The sequence below is a fragment of the Ascaphus truei genome, chromosome 11 (assembly GCF_040206685.1).
Source record: "Ascaphus truei isolate aAscTru1 chromosome 11, aAscTru1.hap1, whole genome shotgun sequence".
Classification (NCBI taxonomy): Eukaryota; Metazoa; Chordata; class Amphibia; order Anura; family Ascaphidae; genus Ascaphus; species Ascaphus truei.
Genome location: NC_134493.1, coordinates 19,230,388 through 19,246,268, shown reverse-complemented (window position 1 = coordinate 19,246,268; position 15,881 = coordinate 19,230,388). Strand labels below are relative to the sequence as shown.

General features: G+C 46.6%; 1 protein-coding gene across 1 annotated transcript in view; it reads right to left on the bottom strand.

Moving 5' to 3' along the window:
- The window catches only part of PMM2 (phosphomannomutase 2), a 35,263-nt gene that overhangs the window by 8,411 nt on the left and 10,971 nt on the right, over positions 1–15,881 (bottom strand). Inside the window, exons 4-6 of the mRNA XM_075565311.1 lie at positions 15,595–15,686; positions 11,284–11,383; positions 3,193–3,268 (exon numbers count right to left, since the gene is read on the bottom strand). Coding sequence (XP_075421426.1) covers positions 3,193–3,268; positions 11,284–11,383; positions 15,595–15,686 — 268 coding nt within the window. The remainder of the gene's footprint in view (positions 1–3,192; positions 3,269–11,283; positions 11,384–15,594; positions 15,687–15,881) is intronic.

The following is a 15,881-nucleotide window of genomic DNA, read 5'->3' as shown; positions in this document are numbered from 1 at the left end:
GAACACTCCTAGCGACATCAATGGAAGATTTTTCGGCTTATGGACTATATTGAATTAACCCCGTAATCTTTTTTTTATTTCCCATGATTTGAAAACAATCTTAAGATATTTTACTAGGATAAATACATTCATAATTGTAAGACTGAGTATATCCAGAACTACAGCTCAACCCTGGATGTAGTGGCCCTTCAGCTACAGTACTAATGCTAATAGGAATGGTTAATATACATTAGAGTGGTTTTCCCACATGGATTGTTTTGTAGTTACAGACACAGATTTAATATGCAGTGTTCAGTCAAAATGGGCGGTGTGTTTCTTTAAGTGAACGGGCTGTATGATGATGTATGAGTTAGCCAAGCTTAGTAAAAAATGGCCAACGCACTTAAAGCTGCAGACCAAGAAATATCCTACGTGTTTTTTTTTTTTAAATAAATCAGTTCTGTACTGTGAGAAAATACTTGTAGCAATTTATTTTTTAAACTCTGAATTGCATTTGTTTTGTTTTTTGTAACTCTGATTTAATTGGGTTTCTTTGATATCATAACATACTGTAGTGCCGACGAGTATTCTAAGGCCTCGGTCCCGCTGCGCTCGTTGGTGCGGGCGGCGGGTCGCGAGTTCCCCACCAGCAGGGGAATCCTCGCGAGCCGGTCCCGGTCCCCACTGGCTGCACAGCTGATTACACGCTGTAGCGCGTCAGCCGCTGGAGACACCAGAGAATGGTGTTTTCTAGCTTTGACGCGTGACGTGTGTGGCTGTGAGCCAATGGGGAGGGGAGGCTTCGGGAGGAGGAGAGGCTTTGGGGAGCGGGGAGGAGTGTGGAGGGACAGCAGGTGAGTGCCTTTCTCTGTGTGTGTGTCTGAGTGCGTGCATGCCTATCTGTGTGTGTATGTGTGTGCCCGAGTGCGTGAGTGCCTGCCTCTGTCTGTGTGTGTGTGTGTGTATGAGTGCCTGCCTGTGTGTGCGCGCGTGTGTGTATGAGTGCGTGAGTGCCTGCCTGTGTGTGTGCGCGTGTGTGTGTATGAATGAGTGCCTGCGTGTGTGTGTTTAAACTTACTTTCCAGCTCCAGCCCGAGTCCGTGGAGGGAGGGGGGGGGGAGAGTAGCGGGTCCCTCCGCTCAAGCCACGCCCCCCCTCCCTGTCAAACCGCCCACCTCCCGATCAAACCTCCCACCTCCCGCCCACCTCCCGATCAAACCTCCCACCTCCCGCCCACCTCCCGCTCCGGCTCCCTACAGACCGCAGATCGCGGTCTGTGTATCTCAGCGCACCGCCTGTCAGCAGCGCAGGTGCGCTGACTCTGGGAGCGGGGCCGTAGCCTAAAACAAATCTGGGGCTATCACCAACAAGACCCAGGTACATGCTGGGTACATGCTGGGTACATGCTGGGTACATGCTGAGTACATGCTGGGTACATGCTGGGTACATGCTGGGTACATGCTGGGTACATGCTGGGTACATGCTGAGTACATGCTGAGTACATGCTGAGTACATGCTGAGTACATGCTGAGTACATGCTGAGTACATGCTGCAACATTTTTGTGACATTTCTGCAGACAGACTAATGGCCCATCGGATTAACAGCGGGGGTCCCTGGCAGTCACAACCGAATGGGACTGCCAGGGACCCCTGCTGTGTTAATCCGATGGGACATTAGTCTCTGCAGAAATGTCACTGAAATGTTGCAGCATGTACCCAGCATGTACCCAGCATGTACCTGGGTCTTGCTGGTGATTGCCCCAGATTTTCCAAGGCAAGTTTGAGAAAGCTCGTCGGCGCACCTGTATGCAAACAACACATTTCTGGTATTTTCAAAGTAGTCCAATCAATTTCGTAGACGGGGTACAGAAAAAAGAACAAAGGCAACCGATAGACAAACTGATGAACATGTTGACGAACTACACAAATGTAAAGGGGAGGGGGGGGGGGGCCGGATGCATGCGGGTTGCTTCATGGCCTTCCAGTGGCTGAGGTCATCGCTTGCCTCTATAGCTGGGTCTTATCTTTGCCTCTTGGGTGGCCTCCCTTTTATCCAGATTGGTTACTGACCGGTAATGTCCTGCTCCCTATTCATCCAGTCCGTTGTCATAGGAGAACGCACTTGTGTTTATCAAAGCAAGGCGGTGGCATCGTTCACCCCAGGGATGTCCGTTTGTGCCAACCATGGTGACCAGACTTTTAGATATTTAGCGCCAGTATCGTTAACTAAACTTGTTAACTTTTCCATCTGGCAGACAACCCGAACTCTGTTTCTAATCTTGGGGATCGATGGAATCTCTGTCTGCTTCCATAATGCTGCGAGCTCACACCTCGTCGCTGTTGCAAAATGAGCAACTAGTTTGTGTTCAACTTTAGCCAGTGCCGGTGTGTGTCTATTCAGAAGGAATAGCCAGGGATCTAGGGGAATAGTGAGGTCAAAAATCCTCTGCAGCCAATTTCTAATTTGATCCCACAATGGGGTTACCCGAGGGCAGGACCACAGCATATGAAGCAAGTCTGCAGGTTCTCCACACTGTTTGGGACACAATGGGGATTACCCTGGGATGAATCTGGAGAGTTAATGGGGTAAGATACCATTTCATTAGGACTTTATATGCGTTCTCCTTTAACGTTATACAGATGGAGCTCATGGCAGCTGCCATCTGAATTACATTTTTTATGTATTATAATGTAACAAGCATTTTTTTTCTATAGCAACCATTTACAAAGTCACATCCCCTTCCTCTTCTGAAACAGGCCTGGCACACCCCTTTTTGAGCCCTGCCCTCTCTCTAGCAGTGCACATATTGTATCTTGTGACTGCCTGGTCACATGATCTTCCCCACAGAACTTTGCATCTTTGGTCCTCTTTTGCTGCACTGACAGATTTGTGAACCCCCGAGCCGAATCTTCTCTGATCGATCACAGGAGAACAAATCGATTGGCTAATTACTTATTATTATGTGGATTTATTGATTCACATATTAAAAGGGGAAAAATATATATATATATGTTTTAAAAATCAGCAGCTTGTACTTCTGTTTTAAATGAGCCTTTATCATTTATTTTGGCAGTTTCTGTTACTGTGAAATTTTGGCAAAAATTAATCTGCATTTGACTAAAATGAACTTTCCTCCCACAGAAGTACTGATTCTGTAACAAGTGACAAATGTCCTTTTGTGAAAGTTTGTTTAAAAAAGGGATATACTTTACCTATCGAAAAGGTGAGTCCCTTTCCTGCAAATTCCTTACGTAAATCTGCCACAAATCGGTCTCTAATCTTTTCCGTCTATAAAATGAAAATAGCAATAAATGTACAAAATACATTTTAGTAAGAAATGTAAAAAAAAAATAAAGGACATAGCTAACAGTGGCTGGGGGCAGCTTCCAGTCCCAACGCGTTCTGTGATTTCAAAGCTGCTTTTCCAAAACGGATGTAATGTCCAACGTCACACGGCAAGATGGAGACTGCCCCAAGTCACAATAAGCCTGGATCAAGTCATTCTGGGGATTTTGGTACCCAAGGTGCATAAACGTGTGCAAATTAGTGCTGCTGTTTCCAAACCAAAAGGTTTACTTTGTCACAGAATGGAAGGATGTATAATACTCTCTCGGTACATGTCACAGAATGGAAGGATGTATAATACTCTCTCGGTAAATGGAAGGATGTATAATACTCTCTCGGTACATGTCACAGAATGGAAGGATGTATAATACTCTCTCGATACATGTCACAGAATGGAAGGATGTATAATACTCTCTCGGTCTTGTCACAGAATGGAAGGACGTATAATACTCTCTCGGTCTTGTCACAGAATGGAAGGATGTATAATACTCTCTCGGTCTTGTCACAGAATGGAAGGACGTATAATACTCTCTCGGTCTTGTCACAGAATGGAAGGATGTATAATACTCTCTCAGTCTTGTCACAGAATGGAAGGATGTATAATACTCTCTCGGCCTTGTCACAGAATGGAAGGATGTATAATACTCTCTCGGTCTTGTCACAGAATGGAAGGATGTATAATACTCTCTCAGTCTTGTCACAGAATGGAAGGATGTATAATACTCTCTCGGTACATGTCACAGAATGGAAGGATGTATAATACTCTCTCGGTACATGTCACAGAATGGAAGGATGTATAATACTCTCTCGGTCTTGTCACAGAATGGAAGGACGTATAATACTCTCTCGGTCTTGTCACAGAATGGAAGGATGTATAATACTCTCTCGGTACATGTCACAGAATGGAAGGATGTATAATACTCTCTTGGTACATGTCACAGAATGGAAGGATGTATAATACTCTCTTGGTACATGTCACAGAATGGAAGGATGTATAATACTCTCTTGGTACATGTCACAGAATGGAAGGATGTATAATACTCTCTCGGTACATGTCACAGAATGGAAGGATGTATAATACTCTCTCGGTCTTGTCACAGAATGGAAGGATGTATAATTGTAAGGGTCTGGGAGTCACGCCGCCCTCGGCGTGCTCCTCACTCACGGGCAGCTCTGACGGGTCCTCCCGCGGCACGCAGGCAGCCTCTCTCTGGAACGCCGATCACTACTCCACGTGGGAGCACGCGCGCGCGCACACCAAAACTCCCCTTCTACTCTCGGTCCGGCGGCTACGCTCAGTCACGCGGCCGCAAGCACAGCTACACAGAGGCGCGGCCACACGGAGCCGTACCAACCCCTTAAAGGCACAGCACCTCAAACCATTGCTGCAATCCAATGCAGTCTGACTACTGGGCTTTATAGCTCCTCCCCTGGGACTCATGCTGGACCTATCCCTGCCGTAGCCTGGCCCTTCCACACACCCCCACCTTGCTGCGCTGCCATTGGACCCGCTCTCCTATATATACCTAACAGTGTCACTGACTCGTTGGCTGAGCATGGAACCAGTTGTTCTCATCACTCTCTGCCTCCCTAGTCCTGTCTTGTTTTTGCAGTCCTCCTCGTGTACCGAACCGGCTTCCGCTACGTCTACCCGCACCTCTGGAATCCCGATCTTGGCAAACGGTAAAAGATTACGTCCTTATCTCTACCCCGGACTTTGCATACAGCACCCTCTACCATCTGTACCTCTCCTGCCCCGATCCAGATTCCCCGACTACTCTACTCTCAAGACGTGCCCTCGTGGCTGTGGGTGGCGTTATATCCTTTCCCACCTCAGCACCGCGGTCCCGTCTCATTTGTGGTGAGCACGCCCTGACATTATGCTCAGCCCTACAAACATGGACCCCGCTGAGGTGGAGCGCACTATAAATGCCCATACTAATCTCTTCACCAGGTTAGAGACTTATTTGGAACAAGCTGATAGGCGAATGGATACGTTACAGCAAAGCCTTCATTCGCTTACGGTTCAAGTCCGAGCTCTCAGTCGGCAACCTTCACCCGTGGCTTCCACAACCGCCTTTCCAGCACCTCCGTTTGCTTTGGAACCTCGTATTCCAGCTCCCAAACACTATGCCGGGGATCCCCAAGGATGTAGGGGCTTCTTTAACCAATGCCTCATCCAATTTCGGCTCTCGCCCTCTCGTTTTGTCACTTCTGTCTCCAGGGTCGGCTATATCGTGGCTCTTCTCATCGACGAGGCGCTGGCATGGGCTTCTCCCATCTGGGAACAACAAGGTCATCTCACACAGGACATCGATCTCTTCGTCGAGGAATTCCGAAGAGTCTTCGATACCCCTGCACGGCAATTAACGGCAGCATCTTCTCTTCATCACATAACCCAGGGTGATCGACCCGTCGCCCGGTATGCTGTGGAGTTCCACACAATTGCTGCTGAGACGGGATGGAATAACGAAGCACTATCTTCAGCGTTTTGGCAAGGTCTGTCTGAATCCCTAAAGGATGAGCTCGCAGCGCGGGAACGTCCTACTGACCTAGAGGAGTTGATCAGTCTGTGTGTTCGAGTGGACCAGCGTCTACAGGAGCGGAGAAATTAACGTTCTCGTTACCGTCAACGGGTTTCAAGGTATCTTGCTCCATCGTTCATGGCTCCTACACACCCTTCCGTGGACGTCCCGGAACCTATGCAGTTGGGAGGTAACAAGCTGTCGGCTGCCGAGAAACAACGTCGGGGCAATGCCGGTCTCTGCATGTACTGTGGCAATTCCGGTCACATATTACCCCAGTGTCCCCACAAGCCGGGAAACGCCAACTCCCAATGAAATCCCGGAGAGTTTCATTGGGAATACTGACACTTTCTCCCATCGTCAAAGACGTACTTCCCACCAGGATAATGTTGCCAATAACACTGACTGGAGAGGGATTTCACACTCAAGCACGGGCGTTCATTGATTCCAGTTCCGCAGGCAATTTCATCGATGAGACTTTTGCTAGACGGAACAATATTCCATTTATCAGTAAGAAGACGCCAGTAGGTCTGGAGGCTATTGACGGTCGACCTCTACAGCCGGCATTCATCACGCTACAGACGGTGCCTCTCCTACTGCAGTTCGTCGACGTCCATACGGAGATCATTACTCTCGATGTTATCCACACTCCCTCTGTTGAGCTGATTTTGGGTCTTCCTTGGCTTCAACTCCATAAGCCTCGCATCGACTGGACGGATCGGGAACCTATCCAGTGGAGTGCTCCTTGTGCCAAGACATGTACCAGGATTTTCCAGAAGATTGGTGGGTTGACTACCCTGCCAGAGAAGGTCGATTCCCTACCTTCTGTGTACTGGGAATTCCGTGATGTGTTCGACAAAGCACGTTCCGAGGTTCTACCTCCGCACCGTTCGTTCGACTGTCCTATTGACCTACTACCCGGGGCACCTCTGCCCAGAGGACGATCCTATCCTCTCTCTCTCCCAGAGACTAAAGCCATGAACACTTACATTGCAGATAATTTAGAGAGGGGTTTCATCCGAAAGTCTTCCTCTCCAGTCGGAGCAGGTTTCTTTTTTGTCAAAAAGAAGGACGGTTCTCTTCGTCCATGCATAGACTACCGGGGTTTGAATAACATCACACGCAAGAACCGCTACCCACTGCCCTTGATACTGGAACTCTTCGACCGTCTTCAGGGAGCAACTATCTTTTCTAAATTGGATAGAGGTGCCTACAATTTAGTAAGGATACGTGAGGGGGACGAGTGGAAGACTGCTTTTAACACCCACGACGGCCATTACGAATACCTGGTCATGCCGTTCGGTCTGTGCAACGCACCAGCAGTTTTCCAGGATTTCGTCAATGAGATTTTTCGGGACATTCTTAATACATTTCTTATCGTCTACCTGGATGACATCCTAATCTTTTCTAAATCTCCTCAAGAACACATCAAACACGTTCAACAAGTGCTGTTACGCCTCCGGGGAACCATCTCTTTGCGAAATTGGAGAAATGTCAGTTCCATCTCAAGTCGGTGGCTTTTTTGGGATACGTTATCTCTGACTCCGGATTCAATATGGATCCAGAGAAACTTAAGGCTATCTTGGACTGGCCCCATCCGACCACTCTCAAAGCCGTGCAACGCTTTCTAGGTTTTGCAAATTATTATCGACGCTTCATATGCAATTTTTCTTCTACGGTATCTCCCATAACTGATCTCACTAATAAGGGTGCAGATCCTTCATCATGGTCTGAGACCGCCATACGGGCATTTAATCTGCTAAAAAAGGCTTTTGTGTCTGCCCCTATCCTCACCCACCCAGATCCTAAACTTCCATTTACCTTGGAGGTAGATGCCTCGGACATCGGGGCTGGGGCTATATTATCCCAAAGGACCTCTCCCTTAGCCAGACAACACCCATGTGCCTTCTCGAATAAATTTTCGTCCGCAGAACGGAATTACGATGTCGGGAACCGGGAGCTTTTGGCGATCAAGTTGGCATTAGAAGAGTGGAGACATTTCTTAGAGGGTACGGAGACACCTATAACCATACTCACAGACCATAAGAACCTTCTCTACTTAGAAGGGGCACGTCGTTTGAGCTCTCAACAAGCCCGCTGGGCACTATTTCTTTCACGATTCAATTTTCTTATCTCTTTTATTCCTGGCTCCAAAAATCTAAAGGCGGACGCCCTATCTCGACAGTTCCTGGCAGAGGACAAGTCTGAAGAACAGCTAGAGACAATTATTCCCTCTAGATGTATCCTGTCCGCCAACTCCTTTGATATTTTTGACAAAATTCGATCCGAACAATCACAAGTTCCGAGGGGGCTCAAGGTTCCGGAGGGAATACTCTACACGGCACCCCAACACCGCAAAAGGGTTCTCGAGTGGTGCCATTCCTCTAAATCAGCAGGACATCCAGGGATACGGAAAACCAACGACCTTGTTCAACGTACCTTCTGGTGGCCAGAGAGGGCTAAGGATGTGGAGGAGTTTGTTAAAGCGTGTGGCACGTGCGCCCGCAACAAAGTACCTCGGGTCAAACCAGCAGGCCTTCTTCTTCCCTTACCCATTCCAGATCGTCCCTGGAACCATATTTCTATGGACTTCATTGTAGAGCTTCCAGACTCCAAAGGAAAGAATATGATTCTTGTGGTCATTGATCGTTTTTCCAAACAGACTCACCTTGTTCTTTTGAGGGGCCTTCCAAATTCCTCCAGGCTTGCGGATGTTTTCATCCAGGAGATTTTTCGTCTTCACGGAGTACCTGCAACCATCGTCTCTGATCGTGGGTCCCAATTTGTGTCAAGATTTTGGCGAGCCTTTTCCCGTAAAATGGGTATTTCACTTCAATTCTCCTCGGGATACCACCCACAGACCAATGGGCAAACGGAGAGGGCCAACCAAAACCTGGAACAGTACCTTCGGTGTTTCATAGCCGATACACAGGATGATTGGGTGGATCTGCTTCCTTGGGCTGAGTTTGCTCTTAACTCCCTTCGCAATGACTGCACTCAAGAATCTCCCTTCTTCATAAATTGTGGTTTTCATCCTTCCCGCCTACCCTTCTCCCCTATATCCTCAGGAGTACCAGCGGTTGACAAGCGCATCTCCCAGCTGAAAGACTTATGGAAGAGGATTCAGGAGAACTTAAAGGTGGCTACAGGGAGACAAACTCCAGGCAGACCGCCTTCGACGCCCGGTTCCGGAATTCGTCCCAGGAGACAGGGTTTGGCTTTCTTCCAGGAATATCCGACTAAAGGTTCCTACCATGAAGCTAGCACCTAAGTTCCTTGGTCCCTTTCCTGTGGTCAGGAGGATTAATCCTGTGGCTTATCGCCTACGCCTTCCACCCTCGATGAAGATTCCGTCAGTCTTTCATATATCGTTGCTTAAACCAGCATTCCAGAGTCCTCGCTTTTCTAAGACCACGTCTTCCCCACTTCCTCTTCTGATCCAAGGTCAACAGGAGTACGAGGTTCAGGCTATCCTGGATTCTAGGATTTCCAGAGGTGGAGTACAATACCTGGTCCACTGGAGGGGGTTTGGACCAGAGGAACGTTCCTGGATTCCCCACTGGGATCTCCACGCACCTCGAGTCGTCCAGGCTTTCCATAGTAAGAATCCCTCCAAGCCATCTCATGGACGCCCGGAGGTCGCCCCTGAAGGGGGGAGGTACTGTAAGGGTCTGGGAGTCACGCCGCCCTCGGCGTGCTCCTCACTCACCGGCAGCTCCGACGGGTCCTCCCGCGGCACGCAGGCAGCCTCTCTCCGGAACGCCGATCACTACTCCACGTGGGCGCGCGCGCGCACGCACGCCAAAACTCCGTTTCTACTCTCGGTCCGGCGGCTACGCTTGGTCACGCGGCCGCAAGCACAGCTACACAGAGGCGCGGCCACACGGAGCCGTACCAACCCCTTAAAGGCACAGCACCTCAAACCATTGCTGCAATCAAATGCAGTCTGACTACTGGGCCCGTCTCGTTTGTGGTGAGCACGCCCTGACAATAATACTCTCTCGGTCTTGTCACAGAATGGAAGGATGAATAATACTCTCTCGATACATGTCACAGAATGGAAGGATGTATAATACTCTCTCAGTCTTGTCACAGAATGGAAGGATGTATAATACTCTCTCGGTACATGTCACAGAATGGAAGGATGTATAATACTCTCTCGGTACATGTCACAGAATGGAAGGATGAATAATACTCTCTCGGCCTTGTCACAGAATGGAAGGATGTATAATACTCTCTCGGTCTTGTCACAGAATGGAAGGATGTATAATACTCTCTCGGTAAATGGAAGGATGTATAATACTCTCTCGGTAAATGGAAGGATGTATAATACTCTCTCGGTACATGTCACAGAATGGAAGGATGTATAATACTCTCTCGGTCTTGTCACAGAATGGAAGGACATATAATACTCTCTCGGTCTTGACTTATAACACAGAATGAGTACAAATAAATATGCGTCTTGTTGATCCTATTGTGTATTGATGCATAGTAACTCTAGAGCAGGAGTGGCCAGCTCCAGTCCTCAAGGGCCACCAACAGGCCATGTATTAGGAATATCCCTGCTTCAGCACAGGTGGTGCAGTCATTGTGGCTGAGCCACCTGTGCTGAAGCAAGGAAATCCTTAAAACTGGTTAGTGGCCGTTGAGGACTGGAGTTGGCCACCCCTGCTCTAGATCAGCAGTATGATAATGAAGCAGTCCTTATTTTGTAGGCAGTGTGTGTACAGAGCCCACCTCTTACATTCATTTCAGTGTCTGAAACCTCATACAATGTTGTAACTGCAGATATTGGGGTTCTGGGAGTGGGGTTCATGGCACTCGCTTTTTCAGGTAGTCAGCATTCTATTTTGCATTTACAAAACTTCTAAAATGTACCTCAAATGCACCGTATCTTATGCCTTAAAAAGCAGCATTAATGTTTTACACACACACACACACACACACACACACACACACACACACACACACACACACACACACACACACACACACACACACACACACACACACACACACACACACACACACACACACACACACACTGGATCTAAACCACGCTATTTTTTTTTTAGCTCCGTGGACACCCAGGTTCCACAACTCCTCACTGGTGACTTTACTGGGTGTTTGATGGGCATTTCAATGGCCATTCAATAGCAAGCAGCAAACATTAACGGCCTCCTATTGGCCCCGCAAGATTTAAGTAGCCATATTGTTACAGCACAAGTGAGCAGAAAGACCGGTAACTTCACTTGTGAATATCTTGAGAACTGGGTGGTCTCCGGAGCTTCAAATAGTGCGGTTCAGCACCGGTTTAATTTATATGTGTACAAGCAAAAACAAACAACAAAGGACATAAGAAACAAACGAATAGTAGGGATTGCGGTTTTAAGCCTTTGCCAGGAATAATAGCGTTCCCTGATGTTCACTCACTTTATCCAGTTCATTGAATTCAATGCGCTCTTCTTGAGTGCAGTTTCTTCCAATTGGGGAAACATTCAACATCCCATTTCGGAATTCAACAAAGGTTCCTCTGAAATTTCCAAGAGTGCACAGAAAAGTGAGACACTTTTGCAATTGATACTTTCATTAACTGCTAGAACAGCTATGTAATCTAGCTGCTAGAATGCCTGCAATAGGAAGGTAGAACAACTATATATATATATATATATATATATATATATATATATATATATATATATATATATATATATACATATATACATATATACATATATATATATACATATATATATATATATATACACACACACAGTGGTTGACAAATCACCAAAAAATCTACTCGCCACACAAAAAAAATCTACTCGCCACCTAGTACCAAACGTGTGCTGCTTGGGCCAATATTTACTCGCCCGGGGGTTAAATCCACTCTCCCGGGGCGAGCAAATGTATAGGTTTGTCGAACACTGTATGTGTGTGTGTGTGTGTGTGTGTGTGTGTGTGTGTGTGTGTGTAAAGCTTTTTTTATCACTACCATTGCAGTGCTGATTCTTCATCGAACCTGGTTTTCGGTGAAGAATACACACAGTACATACAGTACACACAAAGAAGCTTAGAGTGGCAATCCAAGCCAGCAATTTTTGGGGAAGGTTTTTTCTCTTTTCTAGCAGGGATCACACTTTTCAAAGCTCCCACGCCCTGCGGGCCAATAGGAAGCCGTGACGTCATCGGTGCGGCTTCCTATTGGCCCATGTGAAACGAACATTTAAAAAAGCAGAGGGATACCACCGGCACCCCCTTCGGAGGCAAGTATCTCTGGAAGCAGGGCATCCCCGAAGATGAAATTAATGGGGTTAAGCTCCGGAGACCCCCTGCTTAAAAAAAAAATCAAATATAAAAACACTTTTGCAAAAAAAATAAAACCAATGGCTTGGATTGCTCCTTTAACCGCACACAGAGTATCCAAACACTACAAACTTGGCAACAATCAAAATCCCAAAGGTCTGGTACTGCATGTCAATTGCCAGAAATCCATCGCCACCCTGGAGGGGAGAGGAGGAAGTAATACAGATCTATAGGAGAGAAACTGAACGGATATATCTTTCAGAACACCTTCCCCATCAGGGACATAGGAACATGTTTTAGTATTTTATTTTTGTAGAGTCTTTTATTTCAGTTACATACTGCCTTATACAATAAAGTTGTCTCTTATAAATCATTCCTTATATATTGGTATTAATTATCCATTTAGAACCAATATCTTAAACATATACACACATTATTATCGGTTTTCAAACTTTTTAAATTGTTTTAAGATATTGTACCATTTCTTTTTTTTTTACGTCACATTTAAGAACCAGTTCTGCATCTTCATATAGATATCATGTATACTTTTTGTACACACCATCACATACTGTATGTGGTTCCAACTTTTACTATCTATAGTTCATAACCTGTTTTCATGGGGCTTCTGTACGTTTACATGGAATATACTTTGCTCAGTTAAACATGAAATGGTTAATGGAAACTGTATAAGGACCACATACGGCTAAGATTATACTACCTGCGTGCGACGGACCACACAGACTTGCGCACGCCCGCACAGACTTACGCACGCCCGCACAGACTTACGCCCGCCCGCAGCGAGCTGTGAACTTGGCTGCAGGAGATTGTGGAGGCGATGGCGAAGCTGGTTCGCCCTCATTGGCTGAACCGCTCACATGACGCGGACGTCATGCTTGAAAAGAGAAAAAATTGTCTCTTCAAAACGTGGTCGCGCCATCGCGCGCACTAAGCATTGCCTCATAGGCATTAAGCAATTTGTGCTTGTCACGCGCTAGCGCCATCGCGTCGACTATAAGCTCAGCCTACGGCTCTGGGACGTCATTCTCCTGAGGAGGTGGCCTATTGTGCTGTGAAATGCACAGGGCGACTCGAGCAAAGCTTTAGGGCGAGTGGAGAGACCACGATAGTGATGCGAGTGCTGGTAATGTTAGCAACGCAACGTGGCTTTGAAGCAAGAGCGTGAAGAGGGAGAACGCCGAGCCACATTACCTCGTGTAATCCAACATGGTATGTTATTGAGATTTAAACACCATACATATATTTCTTCTACATACATCGTGTGGAGAACCGAGGATGAGACTGCAATCCAGAGCTAAACATTAATGCAATGCTTGATGCCCTAATTCAATTCTGAGTGCTACAAAGGGTTTAATTTATTCCTAAAACTAGACTAGCTACTCCCCTCCCCTTTGCATACCAAAGAAGCTAGTAAGACAATGCTTGTCAATGCATTACTAACCCCTATGGCAAACACAGAGTTCACACCCACATTCCACCCCCTCGGGGGCCTAACCACGCTCCCCCTGGGGGGCCTAGCCACCCTCCCCCTGGGGGGCCTAGCCACCCTCCCCCTGGGGGGCCTAGCCACGCTCCCCCTGGGGGCCCAAACACTCTCCCCCTGGGGGGCCCAACCACACTCCCCCTGGGGGGCCTAGCCACGCCACCTGTTCAAAGATTGACTTGCAGCCCTATCAGGCCTCTTACTCTTTTCTCTATATACACTCTTGCTGTGTGTCTTCATTGACTCATTTGGATTCCACTATCCTATCTATGCTGATGACAAATAACTATATTTATCTACACCTGACCTTGCACCGCCAGTCCAGTCAAAAATGACAACGTGCCTTTTGACGAAATAATATTATTGAAATGAAGATACTGTTGATATATTACTGAAATGGACTGGAGAAGGATTGAAAGTGATGTTCAGTTTCCATTTTGTAAAGTCAGTTATGTCTAGTATCCATTTGTGAGTAAGAATGTGTCTGATGTGAATGGGAGATTTCGCTCCTAAGTTGATTTACGACTGTGCCTAAAGTAACGCCCATATTCTTGTGATAGTGAGTACCAGGTACCTATTCATAGCTGTTTTGAGGCCAGTTCTAACCAGGTTTAATGAGTTGTAAGATGATTGGTTTAAGAATTAAGGAGTGGTTAGTATAATCTGCCTAGTAACTGTTTAGACAAAGGAACCAAAAATGTATAAAGGTTGCTGCCTGGACCCTCCCTGGCAGAGAGAGTCTTGTAGACTTTTGAATGAGTATGATGATACTGTACAATAAACTACTTATTATCCACTGAACCCCGTTTGTCAATTTGGAACATTGACACTTTCTACAATCTCGGCCTGGATGGTCCTTTGTTGCCTCAACCTTAGCATGGCTAAAACAGAGCTTCTCATATTCCCTTCCAAACTAGGCCCCATTATTTCCTTCTCCGCAACAGTCAATAACACTACCAGTCACCCAGTCTTGCAAGCACGCTACCTAAGGGTGACATTTGACTCCTCCCTTTCCTTCTCCCCATATAAACGTTATTACATCTTGCAATTTCTTCATTCGCAACATTGCTAAGGTAGGCCCTGCCCAACATTGCTAAGGTAGGCCCTGCCCAATATTGCACTACAACCAAAACATGAATGCCCTTGTTGTCTCCCGTATTGATTACTGCAATATTTGTATGTTCTTCCATCTGGCCTCCCTGACGCTTTCTTTTACAATCCATTCAAAATGCTGCCGAATGATCTCATGCTCTTCCACACATATCTCCTTCTAACCTCCTGAGCTCCCCAGGGCTTTCTAATCGTCTCAGGGTCACACATATCTCCTTCTAACCTCCTGAGCTCCCCAGGGCTTTCTAATCGTCTCAGGGTCACACATATCTCCTTCTAACCTCCTGAGCTCCCTCCTGGTTTTCTAATCTTCTCCGGATCACACGTATCTCCTTCTAACCTCCTGAGCTCCCTCCGGGCTTTCTAATCTTCTCTGGATCACACGTATCTCCTCCTAACCTCCTGAGCTCCCCCGGGCTTTCTAATCTTCTCTGGATCACACATATCTCCTTCTAACCTCCTGAGCTCCCCCGGGCTTTCTAATCTTCTCTGGATCAACTACAAAGTTCTCCTTTCTTTTAAGGCTCGATACTTCTCTGCACCTCCACGTAGCTTAATACTGATCTCTCGTCACAGCCGCACTCGCCTCCTATGCTCAACCCAAGGTTGTCTCATCTTTGCAAAATTCACCTCTTAAAAGCATCTCATTGCATTTTCTACTACGAACTCCAGATGACCCTGTCCTCTCTCTATGGACAGTGCGGCAATTAAGTCCATGGGAAACATATGTATTTAGTATGTGCTTTAAAAAATATTCCCTTTCTGGCGAGAGAGAAGATGAGGGCCACGTCATTAGCACTTATCCTTTCCTTTGAATCAGCACAAACCTTTTCTTTGGCAGTTTAATCTTTGCGATATAACTTAGGCAGTAGTTGATTAGGTCTTGTATTAGATCCTCTCCCAAGTGGGCCTGAATGCTCTGTAGAAATGACAAAGCCATATTCAAAATCAATTCATCAAGTAGCAGGATCTTGCAGAGAGTAAACGATTACTTTGCCAACAAACAGCACAGTACTATTTATTAAAAACAGGGCGAGTCAAACTAATTGTCTAAGAGGGGATATGGATATCTACATATCTATCCAAGGTCATCCAAGATTTACACAGCAGCAAA